This window comes from Somniosus microcephalus, chromosome 28 (genome assembly GCF_052327205.1).
Source record: "Somniosus microcephalus isolate GS21.2 chromosome 28, FLI_Smic_1.0, whole genome shotgun sequence".
NCBI classification, from domain to species: Eukaryota; Metazoa; Chordata; class Chondrichthyes; order Squaliformes; family Somniosidae; genus Somniosus; species Somniosus microcephalus.
In genome coordinates this window covers 38,157,279-38,179,852 of record NC_141014.1, presented here as the reverse complement: position 1 = coordinate 38,179,852, position 22,574 = coordinate 38,157,279, and the positions used below count along the sequence as shown (strand labels likewise).

Below are 22,574 nucleotides of genomic sequence, written 5' to 3'. Positions count from 1 at the left end.
TTTATTAAAAATGTACTTTTAATTATTTTGAATGAACATTTACAGTGAGGGGACTACACCACAGCCAGGCTGAAGAGGCAAGCCCCTGCCCCAATATAAACACATTGTACCTCTAACTATACATTAAAAGCCAGGATCTAACAATAGTTAAAAGGCGAACGATTAAAAATAAAAAAGGCTTACAGCACCCAACACAGCAAGGGAGCTGAAAATGTCGCAGAAAGGGATGGTGGCGCCGTATCTCCTCGGCGAGGCGAGGAAGCTACCATAGGATTGTGGTAAGGTAGGTGGTGGGGAGGGGTGGGGGTGACTCCACTACAGAAGATTGACGCACATCCCAGGAACGCAGGAGGAGGAGCTTTCCCCCACCTCCCACCCCCCTCTCGCAAGTGGGCGTCCCCGGATTAAAGCATAAAGCTCAACGCTGGAGATTGGGCGGGTCTTCACCCCACACCCCTCGAGCCTTGGCCCGGTGCCGGAAGAGGAGACAACTGAGCTGCCGCCTCATACCTCTGGGATGATCTCATCTTCCAGCAGAGAGCATTCATTGCAGTCTCTCTCTGTCGAGGTAAGACGGAGCGCTAGTCTAGGGACGGAATGAGTTGATTAACCCACCTCCAATTCCCTCCAGCAGAAGAGTGGGCCTTTTGTTCCTCCTCTTGGCTGGATTCCCAAATTCCAGAGGTTTATTTGTCCCCTCCCTCTTGAAGCCCTCGGCGCGCGGCAATACGGCTCCGGTCATTGGCCACCAGCCCAGCCAATGAGCCAAGCTTCACCTGCGAGTGACGGCCACCTATTCAAACGCCGAGGGCATCACAGTTCCTGGCACCTGGAGGCGAAGGTGGTTCTCAAAGCGCACAGTGCCTCACCCAATCCCCTTGGGAGGAAGGTGGCGCACTGCTGGCCAAGCAGAACCACCAGCGGAGAGCGTTGCACCCTTTCCGTAGCAAGCAATATACGGCCAATCCCATTTCTCGAAGGCCAATGCTGAAGTGATTATTGGAGCCAGTTCTACTCCACTGCGGCCGCCTACACCAGTGTTGTCCTAGAGAACTTGCTCGCCACATGCGCCAGTTTTAGTCGAAAACACCTTACAATACAGGGGAAATGTACTCCACACGTGTAGGTTTACTTTAACATCCATCATTCAGCAACAAGGAAGTAAAGCGCTCGCAATGATCAAAAAACATTCACACACATTGTGCATTTGTTGGCAAGGTGAAAAGCAAAGAGGTTAAAGTTCATGTGTACACGCCATGCGAATAGGAGTATTGGGATCACATGACCCAACGACGGGGTCGGTTACTCATTTTTTTTAATTGTACGAACCAAATGCAATTAGCCACATCTGGATTCCCCCCCAATTGGCCACGTGTGGGCAACGTTCTGGACAACACTGGCTAACACCACACACTGCGCTCGAAAGAGAGGAGACTACTTTTAGAAGTTTCAGAGATATAGCAGGGAACAACGGAACGCACAAAGCTTGGCAGGGAAACTCCCGATACGTAAAAAAGGACATCACAATCACGTCCCGAAGCTCGGTCAGTCACCTCAAGAGGTTGTTACAAAGATACTCCAGGCTAGAAATGCAGGAATGTTTAGAATTTGCACTGGGAGTCTCCCCCCGTTCTCCAACTCCTAGCCAACCAGACACTTGGATTTTTTAGTCTCCGTACGATTGTCAGGGGGGAAAAGAGGAATGAAAACAAAATTGCCCAACAGTCGCCTCTTGAGAGCACCTCGAAACCTAGCCAGTAGAGGTTAACCCGGGACAAGCCCAACACTAATGCCCCAGCAGAGGGTAGATAGAGCATTTGGCCCATCCTGAATAGGGTGACTGGAAATGGAGGGTGGGAAGAGCGAGCGTATGAATCCCATAGGCTGACGCAACAACAGGCCAGTGGAATGTACCAGGGGTGGGGCACCCGCAGAAATCTCAATGGCCAAATCATTCACCCACTGGGGGGGGGGGGGGGGGAAAACAGCAGTTCCATCTGCCCCGGTCTCTCAGCAGAAGGTTGATGCAGCAAGAGGCAGCAGCAAGGAGTTGGGTGGGAAGTGGAAGGGAATCCCATTTTATATGGATTAACTCTTAAGCACCAAGCTAAAGCAGAACATAAAAATGCCCAGAGTTCCAGGATGTTATAGACATGGGTCTCAGGGCTGGAGAAGCTCAGCAGCTGCCCCAGCTCCACACTCCTTCCTGATAACTGAATCAAAGGTCTCCTCTACCTACAGGTCTATTGCATGTGATGATCAGACCTTATCTGAAGTAATTCTTTATACTCCAATATTCTCATTATGCATACACACACACACTCCAACAGATAGTGATCAAGAGCAGGAGCTCTCTGTCCAGAGATAGTGAGGACAACTGTAGTGTTCTACAACAGCCTTGGCCAAGATCAGCTATCTTGCCAAGGACCAGCCTGGTCCTCACAGCATCTATAATCGTCCTTTAATGTGAGGCACCCAGCGTCAAGCACTCTCGGGTCAAGTAGGGCGTGGTTGGGCACAGAGTGGAGCTCCCTCTACTCTGCTCCAATAACGTACCACAACCCCACAGAGACCCCTACTGCCCATTATTCACTTCCCACATGCAGCCACCCCGCCCCACCCCCTCGCCAGTGAGACTTGGAATTGGAGAGACAATTTAGAAAAAAAAAGTTTCGCACTGCAGGTCCCCCCCTCCACCAGGGATTGTTCCAAGCTCATTTCACATCAGAACCAGCCACTAGAAGGGACTCCTCACCCCTGTAATCTGGGCTGGAATGGAAGCCAAGTCACAGGGGGCGGAGGGGGTAGATGGCCAGTGTTCAGCCACCCACTCCTGGTTATTGGTCTCCCTTTGAGCTTCTTGAGCCATTCCCTGCCAATTAGCGTTACTGCGCTGCACGGTGACCACGCGCTCTCGTGAAGAGTGCGATTAAGACATCCCTTCGAAGAAGGCAGCAAAAACAAGTTAAAATGCGATTCACCATCCACACCCGTAGTGTAAATTACATTAGGACAAAACTGACCTCAGCACATGTCCCTCCCCCGCGCCCCCCCCCCCCCCCCCCCCCCAAACACAGCTACAGTGCAAAAACCCCAACCCTCTCATGCCTAGTGTCGATTTACCAAAAGGGCTTTTCCCTGGATCCCCGCATTACAACACAAAGGATGACTCACAAAACCGAATTTTCGAAGAGCATTTTTTTTCCTCCAGAAATCAATCAATAGTTAAAAAAAAACATAAAGTCAGTAAACAGTCACTCCAGCAGCGAGCCCCTGGCCACTTGACGGAGCTGTGTACGCGTGTCCCTCTGAGCATTCCCGGGCAGGAGAGGGAGGAGTCTTCAGTCATTCCATGATGGTCATTATATGCAAGAGGGAGTGAAGTCAGTTGATGCTGTGGCGGAAGAGGGAGTACCAGACGCCCCGAGGCCCCGGCTCGGAGCAAGGCTAACTCGCTGCCCAAGACAGGGAGGCCTCACTGGAGAACGCACGGACACCCGCTGGATTCTCGTTTCGTCGGTTTGGGCTGTGGGCTGGGGGGACTCTCCAGCTCCTGAAATTTCCTGTGTGGGGGAGAAATCAAAAGAAGTCAAAGTACTTGGCTATTAAAACTGTCACATTGTGAGGGGGGGGGGGGGGGGGGGGGGAAAAGAGAGAGAGAGAGAGAGCGCGTGAGAGCGAGCGAGCGACAGGGAGAGAGAGAGCACGAGCAACAGAGACAGAGACCACGAGAGGAGATAGCGAGAGAGCAAGCACAAGAGAAAAGAGAAAGGAGAGAGAGAAAAAAAAGTGGGAGAAAAGAGGGAAAAAAAGAGAATGTTAACTTGAAACCTTAAATACTTTAGCACAGGCTAGCTTTAACCGGTGCTAGCCTCTCACGATATTGGCCCCCTGCTAATGTGTCCAGCCAATGAACAGTGCGATTAGCGCTGGCTGGACAGTTTTGGTCTCCTTACCTAAGAAAGGATATACTTGCCATAGAGGGAGTGCAGCGAAGGTTCACCAGACTGATTTCTGGGATGGCAGGACTGTCGTATGAGGAGAGATTGGGTCGACTAGGCCTGTATTCACTAGAGTTTAGAAGAATGAGAGGGGATCTCATCGAAACGTATAAAATTCTGACAGGGCTAGACAGACTGGATGCAGGGCGGATGTTTCCCCTGGCTGGGGGGGTCTAGAACCAGGGGTCACAGTCTCAGGATACAGGGTAGGACATTTAGGACTGAGATGAGGAGAAACTTCTTCACTCAGAGGGTGGTGAACCTGTGGAATTCTCTGCCACGGAAGGCTGTGGAGGCCAAGTCACTGAATATATTTGAGGAGATAGATAGATTTCTAGACACAAAAGGCATCAAGGGGTATGGGGAGAGAGCGGAAATATGGTATTGAGATAGAGGATCAGCCATGATCATATTGAATGGCGGAGCAGGCTCGAAGGGCCGAATGGCTGACTCCTGCTCCTATGTTTCTATGGATACGAAGATCATTTAAATGAGCAGGCAGCTTCAATCAATGGCCGCGGGTTAATCACGCATCGCAATCCCTGCACCAGTTTTCAGGGGCTATCCAATTAAGCCCCCACTGTCTCCTCCTGCAACCCTCTGTTCTGAACACTTGATTTAGCAACTTCATACCCTAGCTGTCTTTTCTATTTTCCAGCCAGTCTATTTCTCTCATTCACATTCTACTTTACTCCTTTCTATTTGGAGCTCTCTTGTTCACCCTTTTGTCTTTCGAACACCTTTTCAAAGCCGGACAGAGATACTTTGAGGGATCATTCCAGTCAGCATCTTTGTTATAGACCAGCAGGACCCGACCCGGCCCTCCCACAGCTGAAGGAAGAGAAAACCAAATCGCAAATAGAGAGCACCTCATCACCTCCCAGAAATGCCTTAAAGTTCTTCACATACTTCGAAATGCACTCACTGTTTGCTCACATAACCGCAGCTCCCCTTGGCGGTTAATTCACTGCACCGGGTGCTCTTGGGGAGCAAAGTTTCAGCAATGTGAGGAGGTGCTGCAACAGATGTAGGCGTTTCTGAACTCTGCTTAATTCTCATCCTGGTTTTCAAATCCCTCCATGGCCTCGCCTCACCCCTCCCTATCTCTATAACCTCCTCCAGCCCCACAACCCTCCGAGATTTCGGCGCTCCTCCAATTCAGGCCTCTTGCGCATCCCCCGATTTTAATCATTGCTCCACCATCGGTGGCCGTGCCTTCAGCTGCCTGGGCCGTGAGCTCTGGAATTCCCTCCCTAAACCTCTTCGCCTCTCTCTCCTCTTTTAAGACGCTCCTTAAAACTGACCTCTTTGACCCAAGCTTTTGGTCACCTGTCCTAATATCTCTATCTGGCTCGGTGTCAAATTCTGTTTGATAATCGCTCCTGTGAAGCACTTTGTTTTTTGTTTTTTTTACTAAGTTAAAGGCACTGTATAAATGCAAGTTGTTGCTGGATGTCGGATGTTTAACCTATCAGAACTGACCATCAGTATAGCTTCTTTCCGCGAGAGCAAGTAAAGAGCTCACCGTATTGCTCGCACCAGGTTGTGAAAGGCGTTGTCTACATTCAGTCGGATTTTCGCCGAGGCCTCCAGGTAGGTTACTTTGAGCTGCCGTGCGAGATTCTCCGCCTCCTCTTTCGTTATCTGCAGTGCGAAGAGCAAAGGCCAAGTGGTTAGTTATTAAATCAAACACCGCCCCCACCCCCCCCACCGGCCACCCACCCACTGGCTTCCACCACAGGCCAGACTCACCTGCCGCTGGTGTTCAAGGTCGGCCTTGTTGCCAATGAGGATCATGGGAAACTCATCTCGGTCCTTCACTCGGAGAATCTGCCGGTGAAACTTACTGATCTCGTCGAAACTGAAAGAGAACCAAAGATTGATGTTTAAGTTTCATTCTCGGGTAGTGCGGACGGTGCTAGCAAGGTTGGCATTTATCGCCCGTCCCTAGCTGCCCCTCGAGAAGGCGGTGGTGGGCCGCCTTCTTGGACCGCTGCAGTCCCATGTGGTGTAGCGAGTCCTCGGACAGTGAGGAATGGCTTTGTTGGATCTAGTGGTGGTCAACTGAAGACTGGGAGCATTGGTGGAACAGGCGGACATAGAAACATAGAAGATAGGAGCAGGAGTAGGCCATTCGGCCTCTCGAGCCTGCTCCGCTATTCAATGAGATCATGGCTGATCATCCAAATTCAGTACCCTGTCCCTGCTTTCTCCCCATACCCCTTTAGCCTTAAGAAATATATCCAACTCCTTCTTGAATATATATTTAATAAATTGGCCTCTACTGCCTTCTGTGGTAGAGAATTCCAGAGGTTCACCACTCTCTGGGTGAAGAAATTCCTCCTCATTTCTGTCCTAAATGGCTTACCCCTTATCCTTAGACTGTGACCCCTAGTTCTGGACTCCCCCCGCCATTGGGAACATCCTTCCTGCATCAGTCTACAGAACAACTTTTCCGTCTTCCCTTCAAATGTTCCTCCCACTGCTGAAGGGGCAGCTTCACACCAGGGGGAGGGGAGAGTATTGGTCCACAGACGGTGCTCACTTTCCAACTCTCGCCCAGCCGACTACCCTTCACGTGCAAACGCACAGACAGACAAGTTAGCAGACAGGGTGGAGGCCTCCCAGCACGCCTGACCCTGCCCCGACCAAACATCCGCCCGCAGGCAACACGGCGGCAGAGCACACCGGACAGCGGTCGGAAGTAGGGTTGCCGACCCCTCAAAGAGTCTCCAGGAATTGAAGATTAATCTCCGGGAACACCGACGCGAGCAAAACCCCCGGAGAGAAAAATCACTGGGGGGGCGGGGGGGGGCGCATTATAAAACAAATTTGCTCTTTTAATTATCTTTGAACACTTTTGTTAGCTATAAAAACATTGGGAGATGGGGGAGGGAAAAAAAACCAAAAGGCTGTTTGACCGACAGCCAAGAGTCACTCAGTTGGGTAACGAGTCTTTCCAATGGGCACGGGGAAGCGGGAGAATAGGTGCGCTGGGCAGCCGATAGCAAGTGTGGGGGCGGTTGGCGGTGAAAGGTCATGTGATGTAACCTCCAGGAACGTGTTCAACAGGAGTTGGGAACCCTAATCGGAAGTTCTGGCTGATTTCATAGAATCAAAGCACAGAAGGAGGCCATTCGGCCCGTCGTGCCTGCGCTGGTTCTTTGAAAGAGCAGCCATGCTTAATCCCACACTCCCCGCTTTTTGTCCGTAACCCTGCCAGCTGCTCATCCTCAAGTACCTGCCCGACTCCCGATTTATTTTCAGGCGGAGCGTTCCAGATCCCGACAACGCTCGGTGCAAACATTTCTCCTCATCTCCCGTCTAGATCTAGAGGTTTCACCACTCCCTCTCCATCTCTCCCCACCCTTCCCTCCCCCCTACCCAAGGGAGCCATGGGCAACTGCAACCACTCTACCACTGCCCAGGGCAGTGACCTGCTAACCGGGCACCGAACGAGCGGTTGAAGCGGGCACCGTCCTTTGTTTTTATTCGTTCCTGGGATGTGGGCGTCGTTGGCAAGGCCCAGCATTTATTGCCCATCCCGAGTTGCCCTCGAGAAGGTGGTGGTGAGCTGCCATTTCAGGAGGAGCAGTTAAGAGTCAACCACATTGCTGTGGTTCTGGAGTCACATATCGGCCAGACCGGGTAAGGACGGCAGATTTCCGTCCCTAAAGGACATCAGTGAACCAGATGAGTTTTTACCACAATCCGATAGTTTCATGGTCACCATTACTGATACTAGCTCTTTTTTTTTTATTCCAGATTTATGAATTTAAATTCCCCAGCTGCCGTGGTGGGATTTGAATTACACGTCTCTGGATTATTAGTCCAGGCCCCTGGATTACTAGTCCAGTAACGTAACCACTATGCTACCGTTCCCCTGATCTCCATGGCTCAGCACCACATGGGGCAGTACACTGACCAGCCAAAATGCGACCATTCTCCCGCGTAGCATTTTTCATATTTAAAAAGAAAAATAGCAGCCTACCTTCCCCGATCGTTGATGGCAAAGACGAGGAGGAATCCTTCGCCCGAGCGCATGTACTGTTCCCTCATTGCACCAAACTCCTCTTGACCGGCAGTGTCCAAAACTAAAAGGAAGGAAGGGGAGGGAGGCAGGGCGAGGGGGGGGGGGGGGGGGGGGAAATCAGATGAATTGAGCACTGAGGGATACTTCCTCATTAGCAAAGTATTTGATAGACTTAGGTCTGCAGGGCTTTTCGTTTTCACAAGTTTACACAGCGTGTGCCAGCACAGGCAAGTTTCAGACACGGTTGCCATGGTTACGGCCAAGGAAGTTACCCCATACTGACAGAATTAAAATTCCTTCAGGGTAAGCTATGCGTCGTGTGAAGGGGCACTCGGTCCGCACCGGGAATCTTCCTTGATCAGTAACAGGACTGTTGCCCGGTGGGGCCTAGAGTCAAGTCGGAGCCTGACTCCCTCGCTCAAATCTACCCCTTCCTCCCTGCGGCCCCCACCCCTCCCGAAATCCCCAGCTTCAGCAAATCAGCAGGGAGAAAAATAGCCAGAAATATTGAAACCAAGAAAAAGGGGGAAAGGTTGAGCTTTTCTCCCCCCCCCCCCCCCAACCCCCCTCCAAATCTCTCTCTCTCTACCCAATTTCACCCCCTGGCCTCCTCTCCTGAGGGTAGTGATTACTGGGCTACAGTCCCACAGGGGCCTGAAGCACTCTGATGTCCCACACATGTGGTCATTCATCACGGACAAGCCCAGACAGGCAACGTGTACAGTAATTGAACCTGGATTAGGAAGAAAGATTGCCTGCATGCGTCCACGATCACGGTTTCCTTATATGGAAAAATAAAATGTATCATTGAAACTTATAAAATTCTAACAGGACTGGACAGACTAGATGCAGGAAGGATGTTCCCGATGGTCGGGGAGTCCAGAACCAGGGGTCACAGTCTAAGGATAAGGGGTAGGCCATTTAGGACTGAAATGAGGAGGAATTTCTTCACCCAGAGTGGTGAACCTGTGGAATTCTCTACCACACAGGGCAGTTGAGGCCAATTCATTAAATATATTCAAGAAGGAGTTGGATATATTTCTTAAGGCTAAAGGGATCAAGGGATATGGGGAGAAGGCAGGGACAGGGTACTGAATTTGGATGATCAGCCATGATCTCATTGAATGGCGGAGCAGGCTCGAGGGGCCGAATGGCCTACTCCTGCTCCTATCTTCTATGTTTCTGTATTCGCTGCTCACGATGCGGTCTCCTCTGCATTGGGGAGACCAAATGCAGATTGGGTGACCGCTTTGCGGAACACCTCTGTTCAGTCTGTAAGGGTGACCCCGAGCTTCCGGTCGCCTGTCATTTTAATTCACCGCTCCATTCCCACTCGGACTCTCACCGTCCTTGGCCTCTTGCATTGTTCCATGGAAGCGCAAGGTAAACTCGAGGAACAGCACCTCATCTTCCGATTAGGCACTTTGCAGCCTTCCGGACTCAATATCGAGTTCAACAATTTCAGATCATAACCTCAGCCTCTATTACATTTTTACTTATATATTTTTTTCCCATCCCTTTGTTTTGGGTTTTCCCTGCCCCCCCCCCCTTTCCTTCTTTTTCTCTCTCCCACATGGCAGCTGTCTTTCTGCCAGTACACTTCACACCTAATCTGAGCTGTCTTTTGTCTCCACTTGTCCTATCACCATCTCGTCTGGTTTTGAATACCTCTTAATGTCTCTACTTTTCTTGTTCTATCGCAGCCCTGCCTTCGATCTATTTCATTTCCTTTCCAGTTTTGAAAAAAGGTTTCGACCCGAAACGTCGACTGTAATTTCTCTCCACGGATGTTGCCTGACCTGCTGAGTTTTTCCAGCATTTTCTGTTGTTATTTCTATGTTTCTATGTCTAGTGCATGATTGGAGACAACTCCCCCGAAATACAAACGTCAACTTGCATGCACATACACGCTTGTAACATAACTACACCACACACAGACGTTAAATCATCTCGCTCAGGACTGCTCAGTGCATACCATGAGCTGCATTAGAAATAATCCTTAACTAAGCATGCCCTGAAGTCATACTAGGTGTTCAAACCCCCTCCGTGGCCTCGCCCCTCCCTATCTCTGTAATCTCCTCTAGCCCTACAACCCTCCGAGATCTCCTGACCCTCCCCCAATTCTGGCCTCTTGTGCATCACCCATTTCCTTCATCCCATCACTGGCGGCCACGCCTTCAGTCATCTAAGCCCCAAGCTCTTGAATTCCTCCCCCTAAACTTTTCCGCGTCTCTCTCTCTCCTCCTTTAAGACGCTCCTTAAAACCCATCTCTGTGACCAAGCTTTTGCTCACCTGTCCCAGTATTTTGTTTGATAATTGCTCCTGTGAAGCCACTAAGAGGTTTTTTTACTACATTAATTATGTTGTATAAATGTATAAAGTAGCCTAGCAAGCCACTACAGTTGTAAAAACAACAGACGGCAGATAGGCAATGGTGGAGTGGGCAATAAATGGGCAATGGGAGATAGGCAGCAGTGCTGGAGAGGGGCACCCGCTGTGCCTACAGTGGGAAAGGGTGGATGCATCACAGAGTCATAATGGCACAGAAGGAGGTCATTCGGCCCATCGAGTCCGTGCCGGCTCTCTGTAGAGCAATCCAGTCAGTCCCATTCCCCCGCTCTCTCCCCGTAGCCCTGCAAGTTTATTTCCCTCAAGTGCCTATCCAGTCTCCCCTTGAAAACATTGGGTGTCTCCGCTTCCACCACTTCCGTCGGCAGCGAGTTCCAGGTCATCACCATTCGCTGCGTAAAAAGGTTTCCCCCTCAGATCCCCCCCTGTATCTCTTGCTCAAAACCTTAAATCTGTGTCCCCTAGTCCTTGTACCATCGGCTAGTGGGAACAGCCTTTCCCCGTCTAGCCTATCCAAACCCGTCATAATCTTGTACACCTCGATCAAATCACCCCTCAACCTCCTTTGCTCCAATGAAAACAAATCACAACTTGTGTAACTTACTGTCTAGCCGTGCTGCCCGGTCATCGATGACACATTGCTTGGTGTAGGAGTCCTCGATAGTTGGGTCATAATCGGATACAAAATAGGACTGCAATCAAAATAAAAACAGGTCCGCGTTTAAAACGGCGAATGGCCAGCTTAGCATCTCCACCTCGCAGACAGCCACTCCTCCAGACCATACCCAACTGGTTGCTCAACAGTAACACTGACCGAGCAATTACTGGACCCCTCAGTCAGATATTCAAAGTGTTATGGAACATTGGCTCTTGCCCCAATTACATAATTGTTATTCTTGAAAAAAAATGACTGACATGCACTTAGTTTGGACAAGACCTCCACGTTACGTGTTGTGCCACTCTTCCAGGACACATGCGTCACAGTTGCCACCATTTTCTAATCAATACAAGATACAAACACTGGCTGAATGTCTAGAAGACAGACTCGCATTTCTCCAGCGCCTTTCACAACCTCAGGACGTCCCAAAGCGCTTTACAGCCAATTATGTACTTTTCTGAAGCGTAGTCACTGTTGTAATGTAGGGAAACGTGTGGCGCACAGCAAGATCCACAAACAATGTGACAATGATGTTTTTTTTTTGTTTTTTTTTTTATAAAGTGTTGTTGGTTGAGGGATAAATATTGGCCAAGGCACTGGGGAGAAATCCCCTGCTCTTCTTCGGAACAGTGGCCGTGGGATCTTTTACGTCCACCCAAGAGCGCAGACGGGGGCCTCGGTTTAATGTCTCATCCGAAAGGCGGCGCTTCCTCAGTACCCGCCCCTCCGACAGTGTGGCGCTCCCTCAGTACCGCCCCTCCGACAGTGCGGCACTCCCTCAGTACTGACCCTCCGACAGTGCGGCGCTCCCTCAGCGCTGCCCCTCCGACGGCGCGGCGCTCCCTCAGCGCTGCCCCTCCGACGGCGCGGCGCTCCCTCAGCGCTGCCCCTCCGACGGCGCGGCGCTCCTCAGCGGGAGGGAGGTGTGGAGAGAGAATGGAGAGGGAGAAAGAGTTGTGGGGGGGGGGGGGGGGGGGGGGGGGGGGAGAAGAGAGAGTTGGATTTCTTTCCTCCCGTTGAGCAGTCGGCTCATTGACCTTGAAGGGGAAATGACCAATTGATGAGAACTGGAGCCATTGCCCTGGCAGCCGGCCATAGCCAGGAAGTGAGTCGGCAGAGGGGCTGAATTGGAAAATGTGAAGTCATATTTAGGTTCACACAGTATTATTAATAGTAATTCAGTTAATGGCCAGGCTGTGTCGGGAATGACTGCTAAATCAACTGCCTCTAACACTTGAGAAAGTCTCGCTTTTAATTTTGGATATTTCACGCATGGTTTCTGGGTGTGTTGACGAGAGTGGATTTTAATCCAACGCCTTAAATCGGCTCAAAATAGGGAAAAACCCTTCAGCTAAGGCAAGGCGGGATGGAGATCGACAACTGTAATAGGATATTGATCGTTCATAGGCAGGATGTCAACCCTGACTCAGTGGGCAGCGCCTCTCGCCTCCGAGTCAGAAGGTCGTGGGTTCGAGTCCCCACTCCAGAGACTCGAGCACAAAAATCCAGGCTGACACTCTCAGTGCAGTGCTGAGGGAGCGCCGCACTGTCGGAGGGGCAGTGCTGAGGGAGTGTCGGAGGGTCAGCGCTGAGGGAGCGCCGCGCCGTCGGAGGGTCAGCGCTGAGGGAGCGCCGCGCCGTCGGAGGGGCAGCGCTGAGGGAGCGCCGCGCCGTCGGAGGGGCAGCGCTGAGGGAGCGCCGCGCCGTCGGAGGGGCAGCGCTGAGGGAGCGCCGCGCCGTCGGAGGGGCAGCGCTGAGGGAGCGCCGCGCCGTCGGAGGGGCAGCGCTGAGGGAGCGCCGCGCCGTCGGAGGGGCAGCGCTGAGGGAGCGCCGCGCCGTCGGAGGGGCAGCGCTGAGGGAGCGCCGCGCCGTCGGAGGGGCAGCGCTGAGGGAGCGCCGCGCCGTCGGAGGGGCAGCGCTGAGGGAGCGCCGCGCCGTCGGAGGGGCAGCGCTGAGGGAGCGCCGCGCCGTCGGAGGGGCAGCGCTGAGGGAGCGCCGCGCCGTCGGAGGGGCAGCGCTGAGGGAGCGCCGCGCCGTCGGAGGGGCAGCGCTGAGGGAGCGCCGCGCCGTCGGAGGGGCAGCGCTGAGGGAGCGCCGCGCCGTCGGAGGGGCAGCGCTGAGGGAGCGCCGCGCCGTCGGAGGGGCAGCGCTGAGGGAGCGCCGCGCCGTCGGAGGGGCAGCGCTGAGGGAGCGCCGCGCCGTCGGAGGGGCAGCGCTGAGGGAGCGCCGCGCCGTCGGAGGGGCAGCGCTGAGGGAGCGCCGCGCCGTCGGGAGGGGCAGCGCTGAGGGAGCGCCGCGCCATCGGGAGGGGCAGTCTTTCAGATAAGAACGTTAAACCCTCTCAGGTGGACGCAAAAGATCCCATGGCGCTATTCGAAGAGGAGCAAGGGAGTTCTTGGCCATAAACATGGTCAACATTTATTCCTCAATCAACACTTTAAAAAAAAACTGACGGTCTGGTTGTGGGATCTTGCTGTGCGCAAATTGGTTGCCACGTTTCCTACATTACAACAGTGACTCCACTTCAAAATACTTCATTGGCTGTAAAGCGCTTGGGATATCCTGAGGTCGTGAAAGGCGCCATATAAATGCAAGTCTTTCTTTCAGATAATTTATTGTACATGGAGCAGATTGAAATTAGAGAGAGACACAACAACTTGCATTTCTATAGCCGCCTTTAACATAGTAAAATGTCCCAAGGTGCTTCACAGGAGCGATCAGACAAAATCTGACACCGAGTTAAAGGAGGAGATATTAGGACAGGCGACCAAAAGCTTGGTCACAGAGGTCGGTTTTAAGGAGCGTCTTAAAGGAGGAGAGAGGCGGAGAGGTTTAGGGAGGGAATTCCAGAGCTCGGGGCCCAGGCAGCTGAAGGCACGGCCGCCAATGGTGAGGGGGGGCGGGAGGGGAAGAAGAGTGAGAGATGCACATGGGGCTGGAATAGAGATATCTCTGATGGTTGTAGGGCTGGAGGAAGTACCAGAGATAGGGAGAGGGGAGGCTATGGAGGGATTCTGAACACAAGGATTAGAATTTTAAAAATCAAAGAGTTGCTGGACCGGGAACCAATGGAGGTCAGCGAGGGGTGATGGTTTAATGGGACTTAGAGAGTCATAACAGCACAGAAGGAGGCCATTCGGCCCATCGAGTCCGTGCCGGCTCTCTGCAGAGCAATCCAGTCAGTCCCATTCCCCCGCTCTATCCCCGTAGCCCTGCAAGTTTATTTCCCTCAAGTGCCTATCCAGTCTCCCCTTGAAAACATTGAGTGTCTCCGCTTCCACCACTTCCGTCGACAGCGAGTTCCAGGTCCTCACCACTCGCTGCGTAAAAAAGTTTTTCCTCACATCCCCCCTGTATCTCTTGCCCAAAACCTTAAATCTGTGTCTCCTAGTCCTTGTACCATCAACTAGTGGGAACAGCCTTTCCCCGTCTAGCCTATCCAAACCCGTCATAATCTTGTACACCTCTATCAAATCACCCCTCAACCTCCTTTGCTCTAATGAAAACAAATCCAGCTTCTCCTTGGTGCGAGTTAGGACATGGGCCAGCAGAGCTTTGCATGAGCCCTATTTTATGGACAGGATAAGGGGTTATATAAATGCAAGCCTTTATGATGTAATTGTGCTGGCCATATAACATAGACTCTACCTCCTGTGCCAGGTCCATCTGTTGCCATGGGTTTGAGGTTTACTGTTGCTGTGCTGACACAGATATACGCTCGCACTGTTTCACAACAGGACAGGGTGGGGAGTTTACAGAGGAGCACCTTTTCCTGCCTGCATCTCACGACAAGCCACAACAGGTTGGACCCAGAGCCTTTCTAAACAGGCCCACCTCACTCACAGCCTGCCGACACCAGGCCTCGGAAGGACAAGACACCACAACGTGCTTCGCCTCTACAACAGAGTAGGAACAGAAAGCTAAAATACATTTCCATTAGAGTTGTATTCCCTGGAATTTAGAAGGTCAAAGGGTGATCTGATTGAAGTTTGAGCGATATTAAGGGGAACAGATAGGGTAGAGAGAGAAACTATTTCCGCTGGTTGGGGAGTCTCGGACTGGGGAACATAGTCTAAAAATTAGAGCCAGACCTTTCAGGAGTGAAATTAGGAAACACTTCTACACACAAAGGGTGGTAGATGTTTGGAACTCCCTTCCACAAATTGATGCTAGATCAGGTCGCAGATCAGCCGTGATCTCATTGAATGGTGGAGCAGGCTCGAGGGGCTGAATGGCCTCGTCCTGCTCCTATGTTCAAGAACGAGTTTGGCAACACATTACTGAATCCCACCAAGGTGGTTCAGTGGGTAGCACTCGTGTCTCGGAGTCAGAAAGTCGTGGGTTCAAGTCCCGCTCCAGAGACTTGAGCACATAATCCAGGCCGCACTGTCCGAGGGGCGGCGCTGAGGGAGCGCCGCTCTGTCCGAGGGGCGGCGCTGAGGGGGCGCCGCACTGTCCGAGGGGCGGCGCTGAGGGGGCGCCGCTCTGTCCGAGGGGCGGCGCTGAGGGGGCGCCGCACTGTCCGAGGGGCGGCGCTGAGGGGGCGCTGCACTGTCCGAGATGCCGTCTTTCAGATGAGACGTTAAACCAAGGCCCCGTCTGCTCTCTCGGGTGGACACAAAAGAGCCACAACACTTTCGCAGAGCAGGGGACTCTCCCTGGTGTCGGGCCAATATTTATCCTTCAACCAACATCACTTAATGGTCATTTATCACAGTGCTGTTTGTGGGAGCTTGCTGTGCACATATTGGCTGCCACCTTTCCCTACATTACAACAGTGGCTACACTTCCAAAAAGTACTTCATTGGCTGTAAAGCGCTTTGGGACGTCCTGAGGTTGTGAAAGGTGCTGGAGGAATGAAAGTCCTTTCTTTGCAAGCCGACTAATGGATAGGGGTTTTCCTGGGAATGCTGGGCTCTATCCTAACTGGGCTCTATCCTAACTGGGCGGGGCCTGTCAGAGACCGGGAACTGAAGGGATTCAAATTTTTTTTTTTTTTTTTTTTTTGAAGTATAGTTCAACCATGACAACACTCCGTAAAAATGCAAAAGGACTGAGGTATTTCCAGGGAATTCTGAAAAGGAAGCCCAGCTACATGTGGAAGTGATCAACATTCCCAGTGTAATCTTCGGGCACCTTCTCCAGAATTACTTTCACATCCAACACAAGACGCAGGAGGAGCCGGGGGTGGGGAGAGAGCGAGGGGAGGCCAGCCTGCTCAACAAAAGTCCACCACCCACTTCAACCCACCGCTGTCCACTTCAGAAACACAGGCGGAGTTCAGGTCGCCAACTCTGGTCGGACATATTCCTGGAGGTTTGATCACATGACCTCCCGCCTCCAACCACCCCGCCCCCACACACTCCCGCCATTGGTCGCCCGGCCCGTCCATCCTCGTGGAGCCCTGCCTTCCGACGGCCAATCGGAAAGCGAACGCTCTCCGTTACCCATTAGACGATGTCCGTCAAACAGCCTCTTTATCCTATCTCCACTAATTTTATAACAAAGAATATTTTAAAAAACAATTTTATTTATTTATTTTTTTTAAATGCACCCATTATTTTTCTGTTGGGAGCAGTGCCCTGGAGATTAGTCTTTACATAGAAACATAGAAGATAGCAGCAGGAGTAGGCCATTCGGCCCCTCGAGCCTGCTCCGCCATTCAATGCGATCATGGCTGATCATCCAAATTCAGTACCCTGTCCCTGCCTTCTCCCCATATCCCTTGATCCCTTTAGCCTTAAGAAATATATCCAACTCCTTCTTGAATATATTTAATGAATTGGCCTCAACTGCCTTCTGTGGTAGAGAATTCCACAGGTTCACCACTCTCTGGGTGAAGAAATTCCTCCTCATCCCTGTCCTAAATGGCTTACCCCTTATCCTTAGACTGTGACCCCTGGTTCTGGACTCCCCCGCCATCGGAAAAATCGTTCCTGCATCCAGTCTGACCAGTCCGGTTAGAATTTTATAAGTTTCAATGAGATCCCCTCTCATTCTTCTAAACTCTAGCGAATATAAGCCCAATTGACCCAATCTCTCCTCATACGTCCTTCCTGCCATCCCAGGTATCAGTCTTGATTCCTGGAGGTTCGGTAACTCGAACTCCGACCGCTATCCAGTCAGCTCTGCTGCCAGGTGCCTGCCACTGAGTCACGACTGAGGTAAGGGGCGATGATCAGTGCCCACCCACTTGTACCCAGTGAGGGTCGACGCCTTCAGGAAGAGAAGGGCAGAGGGGAAAAAAATAACGGTCCAACGAAAGTGCGTGCCAGCGTTGTAGAGGATGCCGCGGTTCCGCTCAGAGATCGCCCAGATGCGCGACTTTGATCTCAAACAAAACTTCAAAGGGGGGTGGGGGGGATAAATCGGAAAGAGCGACTCCTCAAGGGAGCCGACCTTTCAAACACCCACTGCAGAGACCGCTCAGAAAGCGGACGGTGATAAACTGAAGCTCTTTATAAAAAAAAAACCGCATCGCTTATCTCGCATCATCTTTAGCAATCAGATGGAGCCCAGCTCCAGCCGGAAGGAGACCATCCTCCTGGGACACCCGATAGCCGTCAGATCATAGGAGGCCTGAAACTCACCCCCCACCCCACCCCCCACACAGTGTCAGCTCAGTCATCTGGAGTAGCGAGACACCCCAGAGAAGGTGAGGCCCCCCCACAGATACCGGGAGAAAGACAAATGCAACAGCCACCAGATGGTATCTTCGAGTCAGGCCTCTCACTCAAGGGTACGGACGGTGTCGTGTTTAGCTTACTGGACCAGTAATCCAGAGAACAAGAATTCAAATCCCACCACGGCGGTTCGACTTTAAATAAAACTGGAAATAAAAATCTGGTTATCAGCAAAAGTGACCATTAAGCGGTCAGATTGTTGTAAATAAAACCCCCCAACTATTTTCTATGTTTCTACAGATATATTTCTTAAGGCTAAGGGGATCAAGGGATATGGGGAGAAAGCAGGGACAGGGTAGTGAATTTGGATGATCAGCCATGATCGCTTTGAATGGTGGAGCAGGCTCGAGGGGCCGAATGGCCGACTCCTGCTCCTATCTTCTATGTTTCTATGTTCCCTTCTAGGAAAGGAAATGTGCCGCCCTTATCCGGTCTGGGGCTATCTGTTTTCAAAAGAGGAATTGGATAAATACTTGAAGGGGAAAAAATTTGCAGGACTGTGGGGGAAAGAGCCGGGGTGGGGCGGGGAGTGGGACTCACTGGCGGGGTGGGGCGGGGAGTGGGACTCACTGGCGGGGTGGGGCGGGGAGTGGGACTCACTGGCGGGCTGGGGCGGGGAGTGGGACTCACTGGCGGGCTGGGGCGGGGAGTGGGACTAACTGGCGGGGTGGGGCGGGGAGTGGGACTAACTGGCGGGGTGGGGCGGGGAGTGGGACTCACTGGCGGGGTGGGGCGGGGAGTGGGACTAACTGGCGGGGTGGGGCGGGGAGTGGGACTAACTGGCGGGGTGGGGCGGGGAGTGGGACTCACTGGCGGGGTGGGGCGGGGAGTGGGACTCACTGGCGGGGTGGGGCGGGGAGTGGGACTCACTGGCGGGGTGGGGCGGGGAGTGGGACTCACTGGCGGGGTGGGGCGGGGAGTGGGACTCACTGGCGGGGTGGGGCGGGGAGTGGGACTCACTGGCGGGGTGGGGCGGGGAGTGGGACTCACTGGCGGGGTGGGGCGGGGAGTGGGACTCACTGGCGGGGTGGGGCGGGGAGTGGGACTCACTGGCGGGGTGGGGCGGGGAGTGGGACTCACTGGCGGGCTGGGGCGGGGAGTGGGACTAACTGGCGGGCTGGGGCGGGGAGTGGGACTAACTGGCGGGGTGGGGCGGGGAGTGGGACTAACTGGCGGGGTGGGGCGGGGAGTGGGACTAACTGGCGGGGTGGGGCGGGGAGTGGGACTCACTGGCGGGGTGGGGCGGGGAGTGGGACTAACTGGCGGGGTGGGGCGGGGAGTGGGACTCACTGGCGGGGTGGGGCGGGGAGTGGGACTAACTGGCGGGCTGGGGCGGGGAGTGGGACTAACTGGCGGGGTGGGGCGGGGCGTGGGACTAACTGGCGGGGTGGGGCGGGGCGTGGGACTAACTGGATTGCTCCCCAAAGAGCCAGCGCAGGCACAATGGGCCGAATGGCCCTCCTTCTGGTGCTGCATCATTCTACGATTCTACCCGACTCCAGTCCCACGCCAACGAACAGCTCCCTGAAGCGGCCTAGCAAGAAACTAGCTGGTATCAAACCGCTACAAGAGCAGAAGGTGGCCCACCACCCACCATCTCAGGGTCAACTAGGGCCTCGTCAGCGACGCCCACCACCCGAGAACAAATGAGCAAAACAAAAAAGACGGACGGCAAATGGAAAACAGTAAACAAATAATGGGGAATCAAAACTAGAAGCTTCCTGGTCTGAAGGGCTCAGAACCACACCAAACAGCGCACTTCCCCACTAATCTTTCAAGGAGCTGCTCTTTCTGAATTCCAACACGACTAGATACACGGAAAACTGCATAAGAACCAGGAGCGGGAGTCGGCCAATCGGCCCCTCGAGCCTGCTCCGCCATTCACTAATATCATGGCTGATCCAATCTTGGCCTCAACTTCGCTTTCCTGCTCTCTCCCCATACCCCTGGACTCCCCTGTAGTTCAAATGTCTGTCAAACATTGAATATATTCACTGACGCCGCCTCCACAGCTCTCTGGGGTAGAGAACTCTAAAGATTCACTACCCTCAGAAGAAATTCCTTCTCATCTCCGTCTTAATTAGGTGACCCCTTTAGGCTGAACGGCCTTTTCATAGCCAGAAGCTAAATAACGCACTGTGCTGAATGAGCAGTGCCTGCTTACAGATCACCTTCCACAACACCCTCCCCCCCAACCGAGATATCTACGCTCCTCAGCATCCCCGATTGTAAATCGCTCCACTATTGGTGGCCGTGCCTTCTGTTGCCTCGGCCCTTAGCTCTAGAATTCGCTGCCTAAACCTCTCCACCTCGCTACCGCTCTCTCCTCCTTTAAGACCCTCCTTAAAACCCACCTCTTCGACCAAGCTTTTGATCACCTGCCCTAATTTATCTTTACATGAATCGGTGTCAAATTTTGTGTCTTAAAATACTCCCGTGCAGCGCCTCGGGACGTTTTACTATGTTAATGGCGCTATATAAATACAAGTTGTTGTTGCGTTACACACACGTCTTCTCTGGTAGGCGTACAGAAGACCTTTCAACCTGTGGGGTGAAGACCACAATTAGGTACTAGAACGGAGAGGTTCTCTCGATCAGGAAAGGCTGGCGCTCTTTTCTCCAGACAAGAGAAGGCTGAGGGGTGACCTGATAGAGGTCATAAAAATTATGAAGGGGTTTTGATAGGGTAGACGTGGGGAAGATGTTTCCATTTGTGCGGGAGTCCAAAACTAGAGGTCATAAACATAAGATAGCCACCAAAGAAATCCAATAGGGAATTCAGGAGAAACTGTGTTACCCAGGAGACTGGAACTTGCCACTATAAGGAGTAGTTGAGAACAGCACAGCTGCATTTCAGGAGAAACTAGATAAGTACATGAGGGAGAAAGGGATAGAAGGATGTGCTGATGGGGTGAGATGAAATGGGGTGGGAGGAGGCTGGTGTGGAGCATAAACACCGGCACGGACTCGTTGGGCCCAATGGTCTGTGTCTGTGCTGTACGTTCGATGTAACTATGTAATACAGAGCATCCTGGGTGAGCAACAGAAGTGTCTTTACATCGTTACGGGGAGGGGATAACCCACAACTGACTCACTCACTAATGTCGCAACAGAAGAAATAAATTCCAGATCGCATAGGAAGGATCTCCCTCAATGTCTGCCTTCCATACCTCGAAACAAGAGAGGTGTGTGACAGGGGCAGCCCACAACAAGGAGGCAAGAGTCCGCCACACACATTGGGAGCAAGAGTCTCTCACACATTGGGAGCAAGAGTCCCCCACACACACTGGGAGCAAGAGTCTCCCACACACACTGGGAGCAAGAGCCTCACATACATTGGGAGCAAGAGTCCTCCACACACATTGGGAGCAAGAGTCCCCCACACACATTGGGAGCAAGAGTCCCCCACACACACTGGGAGCAAGAGTCTCCCACACACTGGGAGCAAGAGTCTCCCACACACACTGGGAGCAAGAGTCTCCCACACACACTGGGAGCAAGAGCCTCACACACACTGGGAGCAAGAGTCTCCCACACATTGGGATCTGGGCGCTAGATTTCACACGCAAAGTCTTCCAGGAATTTGCCCTCTTTCGGATGAGACGTTAAACCGAAGCCCCCGTCTGCTCTCTCAGGTGGATGTAAAAGAGCGCACGGCCCGCTATTTCGAAGAAGAGCAGGGGGAGTTCTCCCCGGTGTCCGGGGGCCAATATTTATCCCTCAACCAACATCACTAAAACAGATGATCTGGTCATTGTCACATTGCTGTTTGTGGGAGCTTGCTGTGCGCAAATTGGCTGCCGCGTTTCCCGACATTACAACAGCGACTACACTTCAAAAAGTACTTCATTGGCTGTAAAGCGCTTTGGGACGTCCTGAGGGGCTACAGCAATGCAAGTTCGTTCTTCAGTTGATATTTGATTGTAACCATTAAGCAGCACAACTTTAACCAAAATTCACATTTCGGAACTGCACAACGTGGAATATTTCCAGCGTCATTTTCCCTCCATCTCCTCCCACAGGCGGAGTAAAAATAGCAAATCGACATCTGTATCTGTGCCACTCTTGACCAATATATTCCCCATAAGCCGCGAGGTCGCGCAGCGGTCGAGGTCCCGCGCAGGCCGCCCAGCAGCTTTTAAATTGAAAACCCGCACGTGCGGGGAAATTTTAAAGGGCCACGCAGCCCGTTAAAGGGGCAGCGCACCCCCCAAAAAAATATATTAGCGGGAACTTGCTCTCAACACTCCCATTTTGAGATTTCACGGCACGTTCTGTAGCAGTGGTACTGCTCTCCCCCAGCCCCGCTTTTGGAAAATAACCTTTGCCCTTTTTGGTCTCGGCACCAACCTGAAGAGACAGGAAACACTGGTCAAAGAGCAAAGGTCATGACCTTCAGCAATGGCTCCACGACACTTAAAAAAAAAAGCTGCTCAATTACCGTAACCTCGTCTCGTAAACAACCCAAAAGGGAACTGGGTGGAATTAGTCAGGTTGAAACACGTACAAGTCTCTTGCACCTCTGGGTCCGGGATCAAAATCATGGGCAGACGATGAGAGACAGTCTCTCCGCCCAAACACCCCCCCCCCCCCCCCCCCCAAAAAAACCGGGCGTCTCCCCACCCACCCTTATGGCCACCAGAATCGAAAAGCCACGTCATAAAAGAATGCACAAACTTAGTTATAGAGTATCTCATCACATCCTCAGGATGTCTCAAAGCACGACACAACTAATTACTTTCGAAGTATAGTCATTTGTTTTGCAGGTGCGGGAAAAAAAAGGCCATTTATGCACAGGAAGATCCCACAAAGAGCAATGAAATGAATGACCAGTTAATCTGATTTTGGT

The 22,574-nt window shown here is 52.4% G+C and overlaps 1 protein-coding gene across 1 annotated transcript in view; it reads right to left on the bottom strand.

Moving 5' to 3' along the window:
* LOC147099618 (ras-related protein R-Ras2-like) overlaps positions 1 to 22,574 on the bottom strand; it is a 37,195-nt gene continuing 14,621 nt past the window's right edge. Inside the window, exons 2-6 of the mRNA XM_085969877.1 lie at positions 10,989 to 11,076; positions 7,993 to 8,095; positions 5,754 to 5,862; positions 5,527 to 5,645; positions 1 to 3,563 (exon numbers count right to left, since the gene is read on the bottom strand). Of these exons, the coding sequence (XP_085826003.1) occupies positions 3,476 to 3,563; positions 5,527 to 5,645; positions 5,754 to 5,862; positions 7,993 to 8,095; positions 10,989 to 11,076 (507 nt within the window). The 3' untranslated portion in view covers positions 1 to 3,475. The remainder of the gene's footprint in view (positions 3,564 to 5,526; positions 5,646 to 5,753; positions 5,863 to 7,992; positions 8,096 to 10,988; positions 11,077 to 22,574) is intronic.